Raw genomic sequence first — 18,350 nt, 5'->3', positions numbered from 1 at the left:
TTTGCAGGATGCTTCCATCTGCATTGACTGTCCGGCCATGCCATCCATCTTCAAAAAGCAATATCCCCAAATACCATTCCAGCCCATCCCTGAAGATGCCTTTGTCGTGAATCATAAGTTCCCATGGTGTTTCCCTATGTGCTCCCCGTGCTGAATAATACCCAGCCCAGTCAACCCAAAAACTGCCTCTGTATTGCGGCTCCCTCACAAGGCCGAGGTCAGAACCACAACTCCGTTGCCGTCTAAAGCATCCATTGTCCCTTTCCGTGTTTCCCCGATCCGTGGTTTCGTCACACAATGTGGTGACCATGCAGTAAAACAAATCTGTGTATCCTCATGACGCTGTCTGAAAGTGGTCATGATTCGTCTGTTGTCAGCGAGTCGTTCAAGTCGTCGACGTCGCCCTGGTCCCTCAGCGCGTATTAAAGAGGAACTTGAGCTCGTTCGTGCCCAGACGCGCAATCTGTCTGCCCTCGTTCTCGTCAAGAGCTGCTTCGACGATCTCCTTTTTCTGATTTTGCAGGGCCACAATTCGGTCCTCGACTGTCTTCTTCGTCAAGATGCGGTACACCTTGACCTCCTTCTGCTGGCCGATTCGATAGGCACGATCAACAGCCTGCATCTCAATGTACGGGTTCCAGAAGGGGTCCATGATGATGACTCGCGACGCTGCCGTCAGGTTCAGACCTGCATTGCCAGCTCGGAGAGACACCAGCATCACCTTGACGTCCTTTCGATCCCGGAAGTTGCGGGCTGCGATGTTGCGATGTGTGGCTGACATGGACCCGTCGTATCTCTCTGGCTTTTCCAGCTTCTCGTGAGACATGGCCACCTGGAGGAGGTCGAGCAACAAAGTCCACTGGGAAAAGACGATCGTCTTCTCTCCTGTTTTGTTGATCTGCTTCAGCAGATCCATGCATGCCGTCACCTTGGCCGCCGGCTCCCACGTCTTGCGCAAGTATCGCATGTACTTTTTGTACGCATCACGGTTCTTGGAAGCCTCCTTGCGAAGAGTCTTGAGCATCGAAGGCTTGATATCAGATGCCTTCTTCTTGCCTTTTCCTTTGCCCTTGCCCTTATCTTTGCTCTTCTTCTTGGCCTTTGCTGGTTTCTTGGTATCTTCCTCGTCCGAGAACTCGTCGTTAACGATGAAATCCCTTAGGTTTCCCTTGTGGTCGATCTCGTCATCTGAGGAATAATCCGATTCTGATTCTTCCGGATCATCTGATGAATCGTCCTCTTCTTGGCCTTCCTCATCAGGCTTCTCCACAACTGACTCGGGCATGTGAATCTTCTGAAAGATGTCGTAGGAGAAGCATTTGCTGGGGTCGAATGGGCCACGGCACACAGGGCACTTAGCCCGGCTACTCTCACTCCCTTCCTGCAGATTAAGGGTTGAGGCATTCTCGGCAATGCGAACAAGGCATTCGCTACAACTGTCGTGTCCGCAAGGGATGAAGAAGCTCGGACACGGGACAGCATCATAACAAATGGGGCATTCAAAGCCTTCGATGCCCTTGATTCGCTCCACAATGGCCCGATCCAGAGACCTGACCAACTCTTCCTTCTCCTCGTTTGAGATGGTCGAGTTTGGGGCCGCGTCGTCCACGTCCAGATTGAGATGTGGGTGGCAACATGCCTGACGCATTCGAAGCAAGAGGACCAGGATGTTTGAGTAATTCTTTCCAATGCTTCCGGCGCGGAGGTACTTGCTGAACTGCACCTGGGCATTCTTTTCCAGCTGGTCGTAGAAGTCACGTTCCTCGGGCGACAATTCCGCATAGACAATTTCTTCAGTCTTGTCGGGGAGCTTCAGGATGGGCTTTCCATCGAGTTCTGAATTCTTCTTGCGTCGAAGCATGATGGCTTGGAGAAGCGCTCGCAGTCTCTTCATTGCGACGCTCTTCGGATCACCGTTCCGACCAAAGAGAATACCAAACGCCTGGCGGAACTCCTCCCACTGGTTGTACGGCTTGATCCTAAGGAAGTTCAGCAGCGAGTAGAGTTCCAGGACTCCGTTCATCATGGGGGTTCCTGTGAGACACCATCGGTACGTTGCTCGCAGTTGGGTACACGCCTTGGCGGTTCTCGTGTCCTTGTTCTTGATGCACTGCGCCTCGTCGAGGACAATGCGGTAAAATTTTGCCTTTGCTGGGTGCAGCAGAGGGCACTTGACGAGTAAAGTCTTGTCATTCATGTCAATGTTTCGGCCACGGTTGTCCTCCATGTATTTGTCAAGTTTCTTGAGCTCCTGCGCAACTGTGCCGTAAGTAGTCAAGACCACGTCGTACTTGAGCAGCTCGTCAGTTGTAGTTTTGCGGTTGTGGTACACAAAGACCGAAAGACGATGAGAGAGCTTCGTCTTGGTGGCGATCTCTTCCTCCCACTGACGAATGAGGGCCACAGGTCCGACGATCAAGGTTGTCTAGCAAGTTAGCTGGGATACCTATGGATAAAGAGAACCTGACTAACCTTGGGGCGGGTAGTTGCTGGGCGAGACAGAAGCAGCGCAAGGGTCGAGATGGTCTTTCCCAGACCCATGTCGTCAGCAAGAATGCCGCCTTTGTTCGACCCCTGCTCCATCTTCTTCATCCAGGTGAGAGCGAGCTCTTGATGGGGGTACAGTGGTCTCTTTAATCCAGCCGGTGTACCGTCGCGATTCATCTCCGGGATGTCCATGTCAGGTCGAATGTTCTGGAGGAGATTGTCCAGGTCCTTCTCAGTCATTCTGGGGTCGTGGTAGGCATCTTGGATAAAATCCGAGAGTCGCTCTGGCAATGGGTTCCCGTGACTGTCCATGCCGCTGGTATAGTCGAACATGTTCGTTTTGGTGATGATATCAGCAAGAGACGAGGCATGCCCTGAGGACGGACCGGGGACGCTTGGAACACCGGACCAGGGGGCGGCACGGTGTGGAATTCCATTAGAATAACTGCCGTTAGGGTGTCCAAAGCCAGGAAACCCGGGTTGGGGGACACTTTGGCCGAGGCGGGCAGCTTCAGCCATCGCAACACTGTTAGCGAAGTCTGACATAAGTGCCGACTCACTCTTAATAGGTCGACCTCCTTGGACGTTCCCATAAGGCGTGTTCGGAGGGCCGGTTCCTGCCGAGCTGTGAACCCCATTGCTTCTAACAGTGGAGCTGGTTGAGGGCCCTGAGGCAAACGGATCATCCCAGCTCGCATCATATGCACCCGGGATGAAGAGGCCGGGATTCTCGACTTTTGGTACTGGAGTCCGGTTGGATGGACCAGGGGCTGCGTTCCAGTCATCATTAAAGTCAAAGTCAAAGCCCTGTGAGCTGGCAGCGGGTGGTTGGCTATTCATGATTCTTGTGAAAGCGTTGTTGTGAGGAGATAAGTTAGTCGAAGCTGGACCTGGTGATCCTTGGGAGAGCATCAGCGCATACTCCAGGTCTGCCCTTTCCTGCTCTCGTTGCTTCTCAGCCTTGATTTGCTGAGCAACGATTTCGGAGCCGATATCATCGTCGTCCCTGGTTAGATTGCATTAGTTCACATCCTTGAGGGTTGGCCTGTGAGACAGGTAGCTTACCCAGTAAGGTCGATGAAGTCTATTTGGCTAAAGTCCATTTGGGCGGGAGCGGTAGAAAAAGGGTCTCCAGATGGCATCGGAGACACCCTGCGTGTCTTGGGCTGTGTTCCATGAGTAGAGAGACGAGCAGAATCAACACCTCGTTTTCGATTAGGCAACGAGTATGATCCGAGCTCGCTGAAGCTCTGGTTGTTTCTTGAGTGGGTGTACATGACTTGGCGATCCCCAGGCCTTCGATATTCTTGAGGAGCAAGGTCAGCGAGGAGTCAAGGGAGAGATGGAGTATCAGATGGCGATGCCACCTGTTTTAGGACAGAATCTCGGGTCAAAGTTGAGTGAAATAGCTGTCTGTGCAGTGAAAAATGTGGCTTGTGTGGGTTGAAAGGTAGGGCAAGCAAGACAAAGAAGGTTTTGTACGTCAGATGGACCAGCTCAGCCCAGGTCCTTTGAGACGTCGTTTGGGGAGTGTTCGGGGAAGGGAGAGAGATGTAAGAAACAGGTGGGATAAGAAATGGATGGAGGGTTTACAGGAGTAGATGCGACGGAGATGGGTAGAGTCAAGGTTAAGAGGCAGGGTGAGGCAAATTATGGTTGAATGACGGTCAACCGCATGGGTACTGAGACAGGAAAACAGAGAACAAACGGGTGCCCGTACCTGAAACAGACCGGGATGCCTCTTGGTTTCTGACGGGCGTGGTAGGCTGAGGCTCTGCACACATCAAAAGTCAGTCAGTCAGCCTTCAAAGCAGTGATCCCCGCGGTAACTGTGTATCGTGAAAAGGGCCGGGGGGTGACCAGGCTGTGCCAACTTACGAGGCGTAGACTCTTGCGGCTGCTGCTTCTTCTTGGCAGCGTGGAGGAGCTTCTTTAGTCGAGCAATCTCCTGGCGGGCATCTTCTCTCATATCCTCAACGCTTGCAAGATCTTGGTCGTCGAGCGAGTCAAGAATGACCTTTTGAATGGTCAACTCCTCGTTGATCTCGTCGACGCTCATGGAAGCGCCATCGGTGTCGGCCATTTTTTATTGTGCTTGACGCCTGCTGCAGCAGGACAGCACACCAGGGATGGGATGGATGTGATGGGTTCAGGCTGGGATCCAATGTGATGCAGAACGAGGCACGCCAGGCACCGGTCGGTCAGAGAGAGGGCGGTCCAAACGAGGCAAGGAGCCGCCCATGGGCGTTGACGGAGGAGGCGAGGTACAGTCCAGTCCAGTCCTGTATGGCACGGTACTCAAGAGTATGAGGTGTGCACCAATGACAACGGATGTGGAACAAAGAGCAGGCAGGCCGTTGCGATCGGTAGATTATTGAGGGAGACAAGACACAGCCCAGGCGAACAGGCGTTCCTTTTCTTTATTCCCTCCTTGTTGTTTCGCGAGCTGATGAGCTGAATATTGCTGGATGGTGGATGCTTGAAAAAAAACCGGGCACCTCCTGCCGGGTAGGTTTGAACACAGATTAGGATTGTGAATGTGTAGGTAATCGTTGTAGGTGCTGTACCCAATGGTGTGGAAGGAGCTAGAGCCGCGTCACGCGTCGCGCTGCAGCAGGTGCGGAGGAGAGATCAATTGGATTGGAGCGTGGGGAGTTATAGTGGTTGACCCGGTGCGAGGGTGCCGCTAGCGGGGGAGGGGATCCACTGAATCCGCCCTGGACCTGTAGCTTTGGTTGCCCAGCGGAGCTGGAGAGCTGATGGCGGGGGACGGGCAGCACCCGACGGGAGGCAATTAAAGGGCGTCTGGGTCGAGGTCGAAAAAACACACCTTGTAGGGAATTAATTGCTCCAATGCCGTGATTTTGGTACCTTCACGTTTACAAAAAGCCTTTTTTACATTTCTTGGCTGACTCTTTCGTAGCCGTATTCTCGTCAACGGCGTCTGAGTGTTGTCATTCACGATCATGCTTCGCCTCTCCCTCCAAGTGTCTGATACCTGGCCAGTCGAATGTTAAGATGCTGAGGCTCCCCATGCCGTCTCCGTATTTTATCCCTTTTCAGAGGACTGACGGCTCGCCTGCATATCAAGGCAACCTATGAATCATGCCTTTTCAACCTCCTCGCCTATGCCTGTGCGTGTGCCCAAGACTCAGCTCAGCCATAGGTGGCCAACCCCACCAACCAGAGACACTGCAAGTCAACCTCGCAAGGCAGGCTCCCAATGTGCAGTGCCGTCAGACGACGGGCGCCGCTGCTACCTGCAAGGACACGTCTCTGAGGGAGGAAAAATGGAGAAGAGGCGGGATGGATGAGTTGAAATCGTGTATCCATGCTGGGTATATTGGCCCATCCGCCCAGCTCTACATTAGGCTTCAAACGCCGCTTGAAAATATCAGTCGCTATCCGCCCAAACGCCAGTAATTACAGTACAGTCCATCCATATCCACAAAAACAGCACTAATCCGAGTCTTCTCCGGTCAGCTTGTGCCAGACCTTGCCCACCTTGTGAGTAATCCAATCCCACCATCCCTCCTCTTCTTCATCCTCGTCTTCGTCGTCGCTGTCGCTATCACTGTCCTCATCTTCATCACCTTCTTTGGACGATGGGGCTGCCGGCTTTGAAGGCTTTGCCGACTTGCTGGACGCCTGAGACACGCTGGCCTCTGCCGGCTTTGACGGCGCCACCGGCACCGTTGGCCGTTCAGGTTGCTTCGGCTTCTCAGGGACTGTCGGTCGCGTAGGTTGCGACGGCTTTTCTGGAATGGTTGGGCGAGCCGGCTCCTTGGACCCAGACGACTCTGCCTCATGCGTGGACACGGGGTCTGCTGGCTCCTCAGGCATCTCTTCAGGCTTGTGCAGACCAACGGGCTTCAGCGGTAGTCGCAGGGTGCCGTTATTGGGAGCCGGCTCAATGCCGACGGAGTCGCACAGCATGTTGTACACCTCGATATTTTCTGTTTGTGCCCTGTTAGTTCCGAAACTGCCAGTTTTCTCAGGTCTTGACTTACGGAACACGTCAACTTGACTGTTTGCTGGGTGCGGGAATGCAGGGCCGCGGGCGATGAAAATGGCCCGCATCAGCGGATGCTCATGATCGTAACCGTGAAGACCACGGGGGTGGTACACGAGCTTCTTCTTCTGTCCCTCTTTCACATCAAACTCCTTTTTGGTGACAATAGCCCAACCTGTTTTTGGTACCACCCACAGGGGAGCGATGCGGTGATGCTTGGAGAAGTGGTATCGCTCGGGCATGTCAACGTCTCGAAGATAGACTTCGTAATTTGGGTTCGACTTGGACTTTTCCTTGAGCTGATCGTAGAGCCCTTGAAGGTCATCAAGGTTCTTGGGGCGTAGACCGTACAACGGCCACCCGTCGATGTGCTCGATCTTGTCGGTATCGATGAGGTCCTCGAGCTGGATCAGCCGGGAGATATCCGTCGTTGCCATGCCATGATCCGACACCACAATGACGTTGACAATCTTTGTCAGGTTTCTCTCCTCAAGGCCCTTGAAGACGTTGCTCAGCATGGTATCCACCTTCTCGATAGTATCGCGGATCTCAGTGCTGTTAGGGCCAAACTTGTGCCCGTTGGAGTCAACGTGAGGCACATAGGAGGCAATCAGTTGAGGTCGCATATCCTTGACATCTGCCGTCTTGTCTTCCAGGCCGGGCATATCAAGGAATTGCATGATCCTCGAGACTTTGTTGTCAAGCGTCTCCTTTTGGTTGAACTTGTCCAGAATGCTTGGGTCCTTGTGCAGAACATGCGCCTCGCTTCCGGGCCACATGTGGATGGCACTTCGGACTCCTTGCTTCTCGGCCGTCACCCAGAATGGCTCTCCTCCCCACCACTTCGGGTCCAGACTACGGTCAGGATCGGTATAGAAGAACTGGGCCTGAAGATCGGGGTCCCAGAATGTGTTGCTAACAATGCCGTGGGACTCGGGATACAGACCAGTCGCAAGTGTGTAGTGGTTCGGGAACGTGACGGAGGGGAAAGAAGGATGCATCCACTTTGGTGACACGCCCTCTGCGATGAACGAGTTCAACGTTGGTGTCAGGCCGCGCTGGAGGAAGTCGGCGCGGAAACCATCCAAGCTGATAATGAGGGTCGTGGGCGCGAAGAGGGCGGTACCATTGCTCATCAGCGCCTGCTTCAGGGGTTTGACCTTGCGATTCTTGGACAGCTTCCAGGCCATCAAGATGAGAATAGCAAAGCCAATCGCGATGAGGGAATGGATAAAGACCCAGCGGCGCCAGCTGCGACGTCTCTGGGCCTTGGCCTCGGCGATGAGATTAAGATGGTGTCGATCAATCTCATCACTATCGTCCCTTTCACTGCTCTCGCCGGTGGAGCTGCCTTCCTTCATCCCTCCCTCTTCCATCTCGTACATCAACTGTCCATCTTCTCCATGTTGCGCATCCTCCACTAGCTTCTCACGCTTCTTCTGTCTCCTCTGACGTCGAGCGCTTCTCTTTTCGGACACAAGGTCTTCGGTCGAGCTGTTGAGCTGGAAAGTGCCTGAATTGCTTCCTCGACGTCCAAACATCTTTTTAAGGTTGGGTACGGCGAGTCCGGAGCCACGACGCTCTCTTTCCTGCTTTTTTCTGGTATCGGTAACAAGCCGATCGATATCTTCCTCCTCCATCAATACGATGCGATCGTGGGCGCGAAGCTCCCGGCTATTTCTGGCGCGGGAAATAAGCTCATCGTCGTCGCTGTCCGTGTCCTGGTCGCTGCGGGTGTGGATTGATGAAGCATCGTCGTCGTATGCGATAGGAGAGAGGAACGAAGCATTGTCGCGGTCCCCGCGAGAGGGGCTTGTGTCAAGTCCTTGCAGTGACATGATGACGAGACCTCAGGAGGGGTTGGCGAGGCACGAGAAGTGGCACATCTGTCATGGAGGCTATCGCCGACACTTTAAAGGGGATGTAAGACATGGACCCTGATAAACTTGGGCGCAGGATCGCGAATGAGACCGGGGTTACTATCCGCCGACTTCCGGCCGCCCACATTCGACCCATGAATCGGACGACCTCGTCGAGGTCATTGGCGGATTTCAAGACGAACTACTGGATCCCGTTAGTTTATTTAATCTTTATGGATCAAGAGGTGGTTCTTGTATGACACTTGGTTAATTACTCCAGGGTCCAGGGAGTGAGCGGATTGGGAATCTGGGCCGATGCAGGGCCGTTTACGAGCATCTTTCTTTGGGCTGCAAGCGATCGAGAAAAGCTGGCACTCCGTGACCAGGTTCCTTCTTGTTAGGCAAAAGTTAAAGTTAAATGTACAATTCTAAAAATAGATGGATGGCCAGCTGGTTCTTCCCAGCTGAACTAAATCGTGAACAAGCGCAAAAAAGAGATGTTTGCGGTTTGTGTGGATCGAACACACGACCTTCAGATATCGGATGATTGAAGTTTGACTTCAGTCTGACGCTCTCCCAACTGAGCTAAACCCGCTATTGCTTGTAATGTGGTATTGCCAATTCTGGATATGTTGAAAGGGGCCCCAGACTCTCGAATGATTCTCAGAGGGGATGCTCGTCGAGGGGAGTCACCTTGAGAATAATAATGTCCGAGGTTGATAATAATCATAGCCTTGTAAGCTTTTATTCTACTGGATCATAGTTTTGACCTTGTCCAGGGCATAGGTATCTCAATCAAACTCGTACACACCGGTGACTCTAGCCTTATCGGTCAATCCCTCTCTTTTATACATCTCACCAAACTCATCTCAGGACTAGAGTTTCCCACCTCTGCTCGCAAACCATCCCTCCGCTTCATCCACCCCCAGAAGGGACGATATGAAAATACGACCAAGCACGTCTATATCATGGGCCATCGCCTCCTGGAGTACTTTGCCAAACAGCGCATCTGTCACTACCAAATGCTTCTTGTTCATCCAGGCCTCTGCAAAAGCTAGTGGAGAACGCGCATGCCATAGATGCGCCGACAGGGTCCAGGAGTGACATAGCCCCATCCTCCCATCGCACTGCAGACCTTTATAGCCGGCCATGATGCGGTAGATTTGCATAAAATAGAATGTGAAGAGAAGTGTGCGTCGGAGAGACTCTTGGAGGATCCAGTCCATCCAGAATGTCTTGGTTGGGGCTATCGGGAAGAGGGGGAGGGAGCAGGTGGACGTCCGGTCCAGGTCAAATTGCACATGAGAAAACAGAGCCATCGCCGAGGACTCTATAGCGGGGATCATGCGTTCTGCAGATGCTCTAGCGCCAATGTCACCGTCAAAGAGTCGGATGATTTGGTACAGGAGAAGAGCGTGGGTGTGCGCAAGGCACTCGAACGGCGTCACGGGTGGAGGTGCTGATAGGAGATCATTGACGCGGGTCTCGATGCTACGGAAGATGAAGGGGGAGTTTACTCGGTTCTTTGCGAGATACAGTGCACAAGCTGCATGCGCATCTGCAGAAAGCATTAGTGAGAACCCGACGGAGGAGAGGTGAACCTTACCCTGCATTGATCGTGGCATTTCGTTCTTGTACAGGAGAGCGTGGCACCAAGGTGTCTGGTTCTCAAGGACCATAGTCGAAGGAGCCTTTTGGATCTCTGCTATTGACCATTTGAGGCGACCTGTGATGGCTTCTGGGATTGCACCAAACTCCTTGGTAGACGGGGGCGACAGCTCTAAAGACGGCTGGATGAGGTCCAAAGTGGCGTCGTCAAGAGGAACATCAAAAGACGCCAGTTCATTAAAGTTGGTATCAATATCCGCAATGACAGCATTGAAGTCATCCACGATAGGTCCATCAAGTTGACTGACAGCCGGGGGCGTAGAGGATGCCGACTCATTCGTCAGCAGGCCGGGCATGATGGTCTCTGGCGAACTTGACGAATTCGTCGTCGTGGCCTGCCCCCGCGGAGTTCGCGAAGGGTATTGACAGGGGATGCATCTCTGAGAGCATCGGAGACAGGCCGGTACTGCAAAGTCACAGCGCCGCTTGGCCTTTGTGCAGGCGGCGCACGACTTTCGCCGCGGAGGAGGGTTGCGGCGTTCCCGAGCGGTGAGAGACATGGGGGAAAAGTCCGCAGTGGAGACTTTGACATGCGGAGAATGTGAAGAAAGGAAATGCTAGAGCCTCTGCGGCTGAGATGCACGCGTCGTGTTTGATGTTGAAGGATCAAGGTGAGACTTGCGAGTGAGAGATGGGGCCTAGAGTGGAGGTGCGCCGGAAAAGTGGGCCTGGGCGGAACTCCGCCCGGTGAAGGTGACTCGGGACCTACAACCGCCGGGGCCGGGAATAGCGGACCTTGGCCGGCGGAGGTCCATTAGAAATGACCTTTAGATGAAATTAGTGAGGCTTCGGTGTCATCTCAAGGGGTTTTAACATAAATGCTGTCATCTTTCGACTAAGAACATAGAATACCTAGAACGCATCAACAGCAATTTACCTAAACTTACACAAGACCTCTTTTGTTGCTTGAAGGCAGAAACACCTAACCTTATACTCCCACGCAAATCAACCAACATTATTCACCATGTCTGACCTTACAGTCTTCGTTTGCGGTGCCACTGGCTGCCAAGGTGGCGCTGTAGCTCGCTACCTTCGATCAAAGGACGTCGAAGTCCACGCCCTCGTTCGGGACGCAACCTCCAAGAAAGCCCACGACCTGGAGTCCATCAGAGTCAAGCTCACTCCCGGTGACTACGACAACAAAGAAGCTATCGAGGCGGCCATGGCTTGCTGCACCGCCATCTTCCTCGTCCTCATGCCCGACTTCACGGACCTGACCAAGGAGCGGACGTGGGCCAAGAACATCTACAGCGCTGGTAAGGCGGCTGGTGTGAAGCACGCTGTGTTTTCTAGCGGATTCAGCGCAAATGAGCCTGACAAGCTTACGGCCCTGAAGCCTGGTAGCCTCGCCGACACGGTCATGAGAAACAAGCAAGTCATCGAGACCGAAACCCGCACGGCCGGCTTTGAGTATTGGACCGTGTTGCGCCCCGGCAACTTCATGGCAAACTACTTCGAGCCCTTTGTTATGATGTACCCGAGCCTCGTCAAGGAGGGAGTCTGGACAACGGCACTCACACCCACAACCGTTCTGCCCAAGGTCGACACGGTCACGATCGGCAGGTTCGGCGGCGAGGCGCTCCTGAACCCGGAACGCTTTCACGAAAAGGAGATCCTGTACGCCGATGAATGGCTCACGCCGGATGAGGTTATGGAGAAGCTGTCCAAGGCCGTGGGCCGGGAGCTCAAGACCAACTACCTGACTGACGAGGAAATCGACGCCCAGAGGGACACCAACCCGTTCATCAACGGGCAGCTTGTTATGCGGGACATGGGAAAGCTTACCAGCCTGGAGGAGGTGAAGAAGTGGGGGATTCCTCTCAGCTCGTTTGACGAGTTTCTGGAGCGGGAGAAGGAGGCTGTTCGGGAGACCTATCACAAGTCTGGCTGAGTACGAAACAACCGCCATGCTTGGGGAGTAGGGTAAAGCTGGCAATGGCTACATAGGGAGCGATAGATTATGAGAACACAGAGCTTAGGGTGCATCTACGATCCGCTCCATCACACTCGTTGACGTGATATCAATGTGACCATCAAACTTCAATCTCCATATATTTGATTCTCTTGCAGAAAAGGACAGTAATGGCTGAGACAGTCATACCCATGCCATGATTTAACCCCTTATTGTTGATGCGACTAACGGCCTGCCAATGCATGTAGACAGCCGTATGTATATATTGTTCAAAGCCTGTTTCACAGGCTGCCTGCCAATTTGCGCCCTGACCATTGAACGCCGTCCATGAATGTAGATGTAGTAGTAATAAGTCCGTTATGAACTCGTAGTCCTGAAGATTGTCAAACAGTTGACTGGTTGTCTGACGTGTTCCAATAATTAATGTGCTACTCCAATCGTCTCCGGTGAGCCCGCCTTGTCTTTCCGAGGAGTCTCGGCAGGGCGAGTCTGCTCTCCTGCAGACGAAGTCGCTTCCGCTCTGGTTGATGTGTCTCCATGTTCGGGGCCGGGCACTGTCGTATTCTCGCCACCAACTGCCACGGCTTTATCGTTATTTTCGACCCCAGTACTGGAGGGCTCGGCAGGTTGCACGCTAGCCGGAGCCTTTCCATTCCCATCGAACGCTTGGTTGGGGTCGTCAAACAGAGGAAGAGCGGTTCCTACCGGGATCTCGTGAGGGATGTAGCTTCCGTTGGCCTCGTTAGAGCTGCTAGGGGTACTGCTTGACTCTCCTCGCTCGGAATCTACCCGCGACTGTCGGCCTGATCCCGGATGGGTACCGTCAGGGTCATATGCGGCGCTTCCTCTCATTGTTGGGTTATGTGGCCATCCCAAAGGCATGCTGGACACTCGACGATGCTGACCGGGGGTTCCGCTGCGCACAACCCCGACAGGGATTGGTTGACGCTCGACGGCCATATGCTTGTCACCGCTTGTCTGAGAGCTATGGTCGCCTGTCGTTTGGAATATCATGCTGGGCTTTTCACGGACCTCGTCCTTCTCGCGCCTGAAACCTAGAGCCGCGGCGAGACCTCCACCAGCAGCCAGAGTGGTAACCGCAGCAACAACCGACGATGAGAAACCCTGGAACTGAGGAACAACGCCCTTATTTGATGTCTCGTCGAGGAACATCCATACCGTAAAGGCCACGAGGCCAACAGTGAGGAGAATTGTGAGAATTGAAGCTCCTGCCTTGTCTCCTCCAGTGATGGGGTCCCAGTCGACTTCAGGGGTTGTACGTCCAATATCCGCAGAGCCACCACCTGGGTCACCCTTACTTGTGCCTCCGGTATCCTGTGTCAAGGGGGCGGGTCGACTCTGGATCATGCACGAAAGAGTGACTTCCAAAGCGGCCATTTGCTGACCGACACTCGTACTACCTTCAAACTTGTCCTTGGTCCAGTAAAGACCACACATTCGTTTGTTGCTTCCTCCGGTACAAACCTTCGTCGCGGCGACAGCTGAGGTTCGCAGGAGAGGCATGATCATGTCGGCAGTGTACGGGGCCCACTGAGTAGTGACAGCTAGCCATCGGCTCAGATATGCCTTGAAAGACTGTTGATCGAGGTTACAAAGTTTGACGGGCTCACAGGCGACCTCTGACATGATGTTCTTTTCGGGGCCCGCAAAGAAGATCTTGACACCTTCGAGGAGGTTGTCAAGGCGATCCTTCCAGACTTGGCTCTCGGTAAAGTTGTACATGGCGGCAGCACCGAGGATGAAACCGCCAGCGTTGTACGAAAACTGGTAGGGCACGATCTTCGAGCACGAGTTTCCAGTATGAGCGCCGTCATACACGTAGAATGACTTGGGGTCGATGAATTTGACCTTCTCCATCCAGTCATAGGTGGTCTCGGCCCAGTCTGCATAACTGCTGTTGCCGGTGAAGAGGGCGAGACGGGCGCCCAAGGCGAAGAAACATGCTTGAGAAATGGAATTTTTGTAGTCGTAACCGTTGTTCCACTAAGTCCAAGAATGGCGGCTGATTAGCTTTCATTCACACCATGAGAGCGATGGCGGCTAGGATCTAGAAGCGCTCAGACAGCGCCACGGAACCTGACAGGCAAGACGACGAAAGTTTAAGAATTGGCCAAAAACCATACGCACCTGGAAGATCTGCCATCGCAAACCACCGCCACAGTGCTCCGTATCCCAACGAGCGGCTTGGGTGTTGAAGACGGCCTGGGCGAGGGCTAGCCATTGCGGCTCATCGGGTTCAGGATGAGGAAAATTGTATTCGGCGGCCGACATGACGGAGAGACCCCAGAATCCCTGATCATCGTTTCCTTCGGTTCTGGTCTGGTTGAGGGGCATGTAATCGTTGTGGTCGCCGACCTGGAAGAGCAGTGCCTGCTTGGTGAGGGCAACGTATTCATCGTCGCCTGTGTAGGCCCAGTAATCGATGAGGGATCCCATCATGGCACCGGTATACCACCCTGTGAGAGCGATTAGCACCAGGGCACAAGCGTTGAAGAAACGACGTACAGTAGTAAGGCTCGGGGAGCAGGCCTGGGGTACCGCCAGGCTCATGGCCGTGATACATGCCGACCAAGTCGGCGGCAATGTCCTTTGCGATGGACGTGATGGAAGCTGGAGAGTCAAATGTCAGCCTGCCTGGGAAGTCTTCAACATCAAGTCGGGGCAGGGCGCAACGTACAAGTCGAGTTGGGATCCAATTCGTAGGCGGCGGCGAGGAGGCCATTGAGCATCATCAGCAGAGTCGCCATGAGCGCGCCGGCCCCGAGCCTAGGCTCCGATCCCCATGTCACACGCATGGCGAAAGAGAGAAGTGAGCGACAATGAGCTCAACGACGACGACAATGCGCATCGAGCTTCATGAGGAGGGATGAAGCGACGAGAAGGCGAGGCGTGCGTCGAAGAAGAAAGTGAGATGGACGACCAAGAAAGGTGACCAAGAAAGGATTGGATGGATGGGATGGATGACGGCAAAGGGCGGAGGGAGGGGGGCGGCGCCTGAACTTGAGCGGAGGGGCCGGGATGGCTAAAGAACGGCGGGCGGGAAACCAGGGGAAAGGAAGGAGCTACTGTAGGTACTGTAGTTTAGGTAGGTAGGTACTTTACAAGCGAGTGGACGGATCGGATATAACTGAACCCAAGGTTGTGAATCCAGAAGGTGAAAAGAAGAGAGGTGAGAGATAAAAAACAGAGACAGGGCAAGACAGGATGATGGACCCCAGAGTGGTGCGTGTATGCACAGGACAACAAAAGGACGGCAAAAGTTGTGTGAGTGGGCAGCGGAACGACTGGCTCGTGTTGTTGAAGCTCACTGATGGACATTCCAGCCCATTCTGACAGGAGGACCAGCAAAGCAAAAAAGCTAAAAAGGACGTTTCCCGGGGCCAGGCCAGGGGCTAAGGAGGATCGTGTACAGCCTCTGCACGCATGCTGGCGGTACCTGTCAGCGGCCATTTCTAGCGCCAGTCTCACCCCGACGAACGCGTATCTCCTCTGCTGTGCTAAGACTACAGCAGGTCACGAGCCCCACTTGGCCGCGTCATTGACAAGGTACCTTCCGCTACCTGCAAGTTGCCCCTCGACGCAACACCATAGATTTTACTAAGGGATATCGTCAATTTCCTATCAAATTGAAACATCAACTATGCCGTCGGTACCTAAGGAAGCACCAATTACCAATGCCTATGATGACAATAGCTTTATTGAAGACCGTAATTGCAGCCGGCTGCAGCCCGACGATGTCACGTGCAGACCCAATCTCCCCGCAACCACACAGAGAGGTTACAACTTTCAACCACAACACATCACTTATCGCGCCTTACGGGTCAAAGAGCTGCCTAACGAGCCTCTAGACTTCTTCTTGCACTTTATCCCTTATTCCCTCGTTGAGAGATGGGTTCAATATACCAATATCTGGATCGCCGGCCTCTTCCATGAGCGACCACTTCGTCCGCAGGCCCGCCTTCGCAAGTGGAGGCCAACAACGGTTCCTGAGCTTTACATCTGGTTAGCGATACTCCTCTACATAGGAAGCTTCAAAGAAAGCAAGGTTGAGGATATTTGGAAGATCGCTGACTCTAGCCACCAACGGCCAAATCACTCTATTATCAAATATATGACTTTTGACCGCTGGTGGCTCCTCTTCCGGCATCTTCGCATTTTCCCACTTCTCGATCACTGTGATGATATTCCTAGAGTCTTCCAAGCTGTGGCCGAGTGGTCTAATATTCTCCAGAGCGTCACTTTATCTTTCATTGAGCTAGGGAGTCATATTTCTGTTGACGAGGGAATGATCCGATACACAGGCCGGTCTAAGCAGAAAACCAAGATGAAGAATAAGCCGATAAGCTAGGGCTCAAAGCCTGGGGTGTTGGTCAGCAGGGAATCCTCTTACGGTGGCTTTGGCACAGTCCAGGGAAGAAACACGGTCCCGTCGGCCTATCACGAATTACACACTTCAACAGAAGCATCACGGCCTATGGCCACAGCCAAGAACGTTATCAAAAGCTACGAAAGAAGAAGGGAAAGAGCGAGATGACGAAGAAGCAGAAGAAGATAACCCTCAACCCCACACAGAGCGTTGTGCCGGCTCTCGTCAACCTCCTTCCCCAAGATCATCACTATCACGTCTTTTTTGACAGCCTTTTTAACTCACCAAACCTCCTACGAGTCCTCCGCATCTCAGGCCACGCCGGCACAGGTACGGCACGTGTGAATAGTGGCATTTATCGCCCCATACGGCAGCTCAAGAAAGACGATACGAACGGTGCCCGGCTTCTCAGATTCAACGAGGTGGTTGCAGTCCCCACAGAGGATAACCTTGTACGCTTTGGAGACGCGTTTTAGCTGCGTTTCCCCTACTAATTAGTCGTCTTCTAGGTCAATCAAATCGCTTAGAAAGACAACGCCCTCGTGCTCTTTATGACGACCTTATACACCGGTCAAGAGCGCATTTTACGGAAGAGGAAGAGGCCCAACACCATACACACCCGTGCCCGGCCGATCCAGCGGTTCTTCGGCAATGAGAAGATCAAGGAGTTCGAAATCCCCTCTATTGCCGCCGACTATAATGACTGGATGAACGGTGTAGATCGGAGCGACCAGTTGAGGGCATCACAGGGTTATAAACACCCGTATCGGCGCGGCGCTTGGCAGGCTCTCGCGTGGTCCTTCTTGCTCGAGATCATGATCGGCAACAGCTACAGTCTGCAGCTTTATGGGCAGCCTGCTTGGGATAAGATCAAGGTGCAACGGAAGTGGCGAGAGCTCGTAATTGATGGTTTAATTGCTAGGTTTCACTCACGAAGTCAGTCAAGGCGAAGATACCGATCTGGAGACGAAATTACGCCTATTTCCCTACATAAACGCGTCTCACGAGGAAGCCCGTCAGCCTGCCTCGCTTGTCAGCATCAACAGCTAGGAGAAATCAGGTCACGAAGCAAGAGGCCGCCGTTAGTGAGCATCAACGGCAATGTGAGGCCGCGGGCCAGGGTGCCGCAGTCACGAAGTGGCTGCGAGCAATGCAATGTCGCACTTTGTAACAACGCAGATTGCTGGGACTTTTATCATCATATAAATTAGGTGGGCTAATAAGTACCTTTCATTTTGCGCATTTTAATTGGGCTGACACCCTGGTCGTGACCCCGCTGTAGTCTTAGCACAGCAGAGGAGATAATAGGTAGGGCTGCCCATTCGAGACCCATCGGCTGAGATGCTCAGCGATCATTCCCACTCAATGGCCCCCTGGCCCAGGCCACGAGATTTCCCAATACGAGGGAGCACCTTGGGATGGCGTCCCCGGCTCCACCTTGACGATACGGGGCCTACGTTGGGAAAAGTGCCGCCCAGACGGGATAAGCTTGAAATGAATCTCTCATCGGAGACTCGTAAGGCACGGAGCCTGCTGCGTAGGGCAACCGCTAGGAGACAGGAGACTAGCATTTAACCGGTGGCTTTGCTAAGCTTATACGAAGTATCCATGGGTACTTGGAGAATACAAGCATAAAGGTGGTTTAGGTAACAGGTGCGTAAGCCAACACCAAAAAGCTATTGTTCGGCTACAGATCAAGCATCGGCTGCGTGCATGAGTGGCTGGGAGGGAGCAGGACAAAGACTCTCTTGCTGCCCTCGACTCGCCTGGCCTGGCCTCGTCTGACATGGACTGACCTTGATGGGATGTCCGACCGGCATCCATGCGAAAACCGAGATTTGCATTGAGCCGGGGGCCACAAGCTGAACGAGGCTGTGACGTAGTGTTCCACCTGTCTTGTCTTGTCTTGTCTCTGTTGTGCTCCCATCTTTTGATGTGGAACGCTCGGGTTTGTTTTGTCTTTGATTTCTTGTCCATCTCTTTCCTTCTGCTTGCGGTTTCAAGTCGCGCCGCATCGCATTCCTA

At 53.4% G+C, this 18,350-nt stretch overlaps 5 protein-coding genes and 1 non-coding gene across 6 annotated transcripts; 1 reads left to right on the top strand and 5 right to left on the bottom strand.

The window, feature by feature from the left end:
- Positions 1–412: 412 nt before the first annotated feature.
- On the bottom strand, positions 413–4,570 carry LRP88_04978 (SNF2 family N-terminal domain-containing protein; the record flags this gene model as incomplete). The annotated part of the gene is made up of 5 exons (XM_083241542.1): positions 413–2,425; positions 2,473–3,493; positions 3,553–3,793; positions 4,208–4,261; positions 4,366–4,570. 5 exons carry the CDS (start codon positions 4,568–4,570, stop codon positions 413–415), a joined length of 3,534 nt encoding a protein of 1,177 aa, XP_083102690.1.
- A 1,376-nt stretch (positions 4,571–5,946) lies between these two features.
- On the bottom strand, positions 5,947–8,337 carry LRP88_04977 (alkaline-phosphatase-like protein; the record flags this gene model as incomplete). The annotated part of the gene is made up of 2 exons (XM_083241541.1): positions 5,947–6,443; positions 6,498–8,337. 2 exons carry the CDS (start codon positions 8,335–8,337, stop codon positions 5,947–5,949), a joined length of 2,337 nt encoding a protein of 778 aa, XP_083102689.1.
- Positions 8,338–8,860: 523 nt separating this feature from the next.
- LRP88_04976 lies at positions 8,861–8,953 on the bottom strand. The gene has a single exon. It is a non-coding gene; the product is annotated as a tRNA-Phe (tRNA).
- Positions 8,954–9,324: 371 nt separating this feature from the next.
- On the bottom strand, positions 9,325–10,322 carry LRP88_04975 (uncharacterized protein; the record flags this gene model as incomplete). Its single annotated transcript, XM_083241540.1, has 3 exons — positions 9,325–9,341; positions 9,494–9,916; positions 9,965–10,322. 3 exons carry the CDS (start codon positions 10,320–10,322, stop codon positions 9,325–9,327), a joined length of 798 nt encoding a protein of 265 aa, XP_083102688.1.
- A 668-nt stretch (positions 10,323–10,990) lies between these two features.
- LRP88_04974 (uncharacterized protein) lies at positions 10,991–11,917 on the top strand (the record flags this gene model as incomplete). Its single annotated transcript, XM_083241539.1, has 1 exon — positions 10,991–11,917. The coding sequence occupies one exon, from the start codon at positions 10,991–10,993 to the stop codon at positions 11,915–11,917; it is 927 nt and encodes a 308-aa protein (XP_083102687.1).
- A 441-nt stretch (positions 11,918–12,358) lies between these two features.
- On the bottom strand, positions 12,359–14,754 carry LRP88_04973 (glycosyl hydrolase family 76-domain-containing protein; the record flags this gene model as incomplete). Its single annotated transcript, XM_083241538.1, has 4 exons — positions 12,359–13,942; positions 14,087–14,415; positions 14,465–14,569; positions 14,637–14,754. The coding sequence occupies 4 exons, from the start codon at positions 14,752–14,754 to the stop codon at positions 12,359–12,361; spliced, it is 2,136 nt and encodes a 711-aa protein (XP_083102686.1).
- Between the last annotated feature and the right edge of the window lie 3,596 nt (positions 14,755–18,350).

The sequence above is a fragment of the Fusarium phalaenopsidis genome (genome assembly GCF_050370095.1).
Source record: "Fusarium phalaenopsidis strain FUZ10S chromosome Unknown contig_32292, whole genome shotgun sequence".
In the NCBI taxonomy this organism is placed as follows: Eukaryota; Fungi; Ascomycota; class Sordariomycetes; order Hypocreales; family Nectriaceae; genus Fusarium; species Fusarium phalaenopsidis.
The sequence above is the reverse complement of the archived record's forward strand: the minus strand, read 5'-3'. Positions and strand labels throughout refer to the sequence as shown.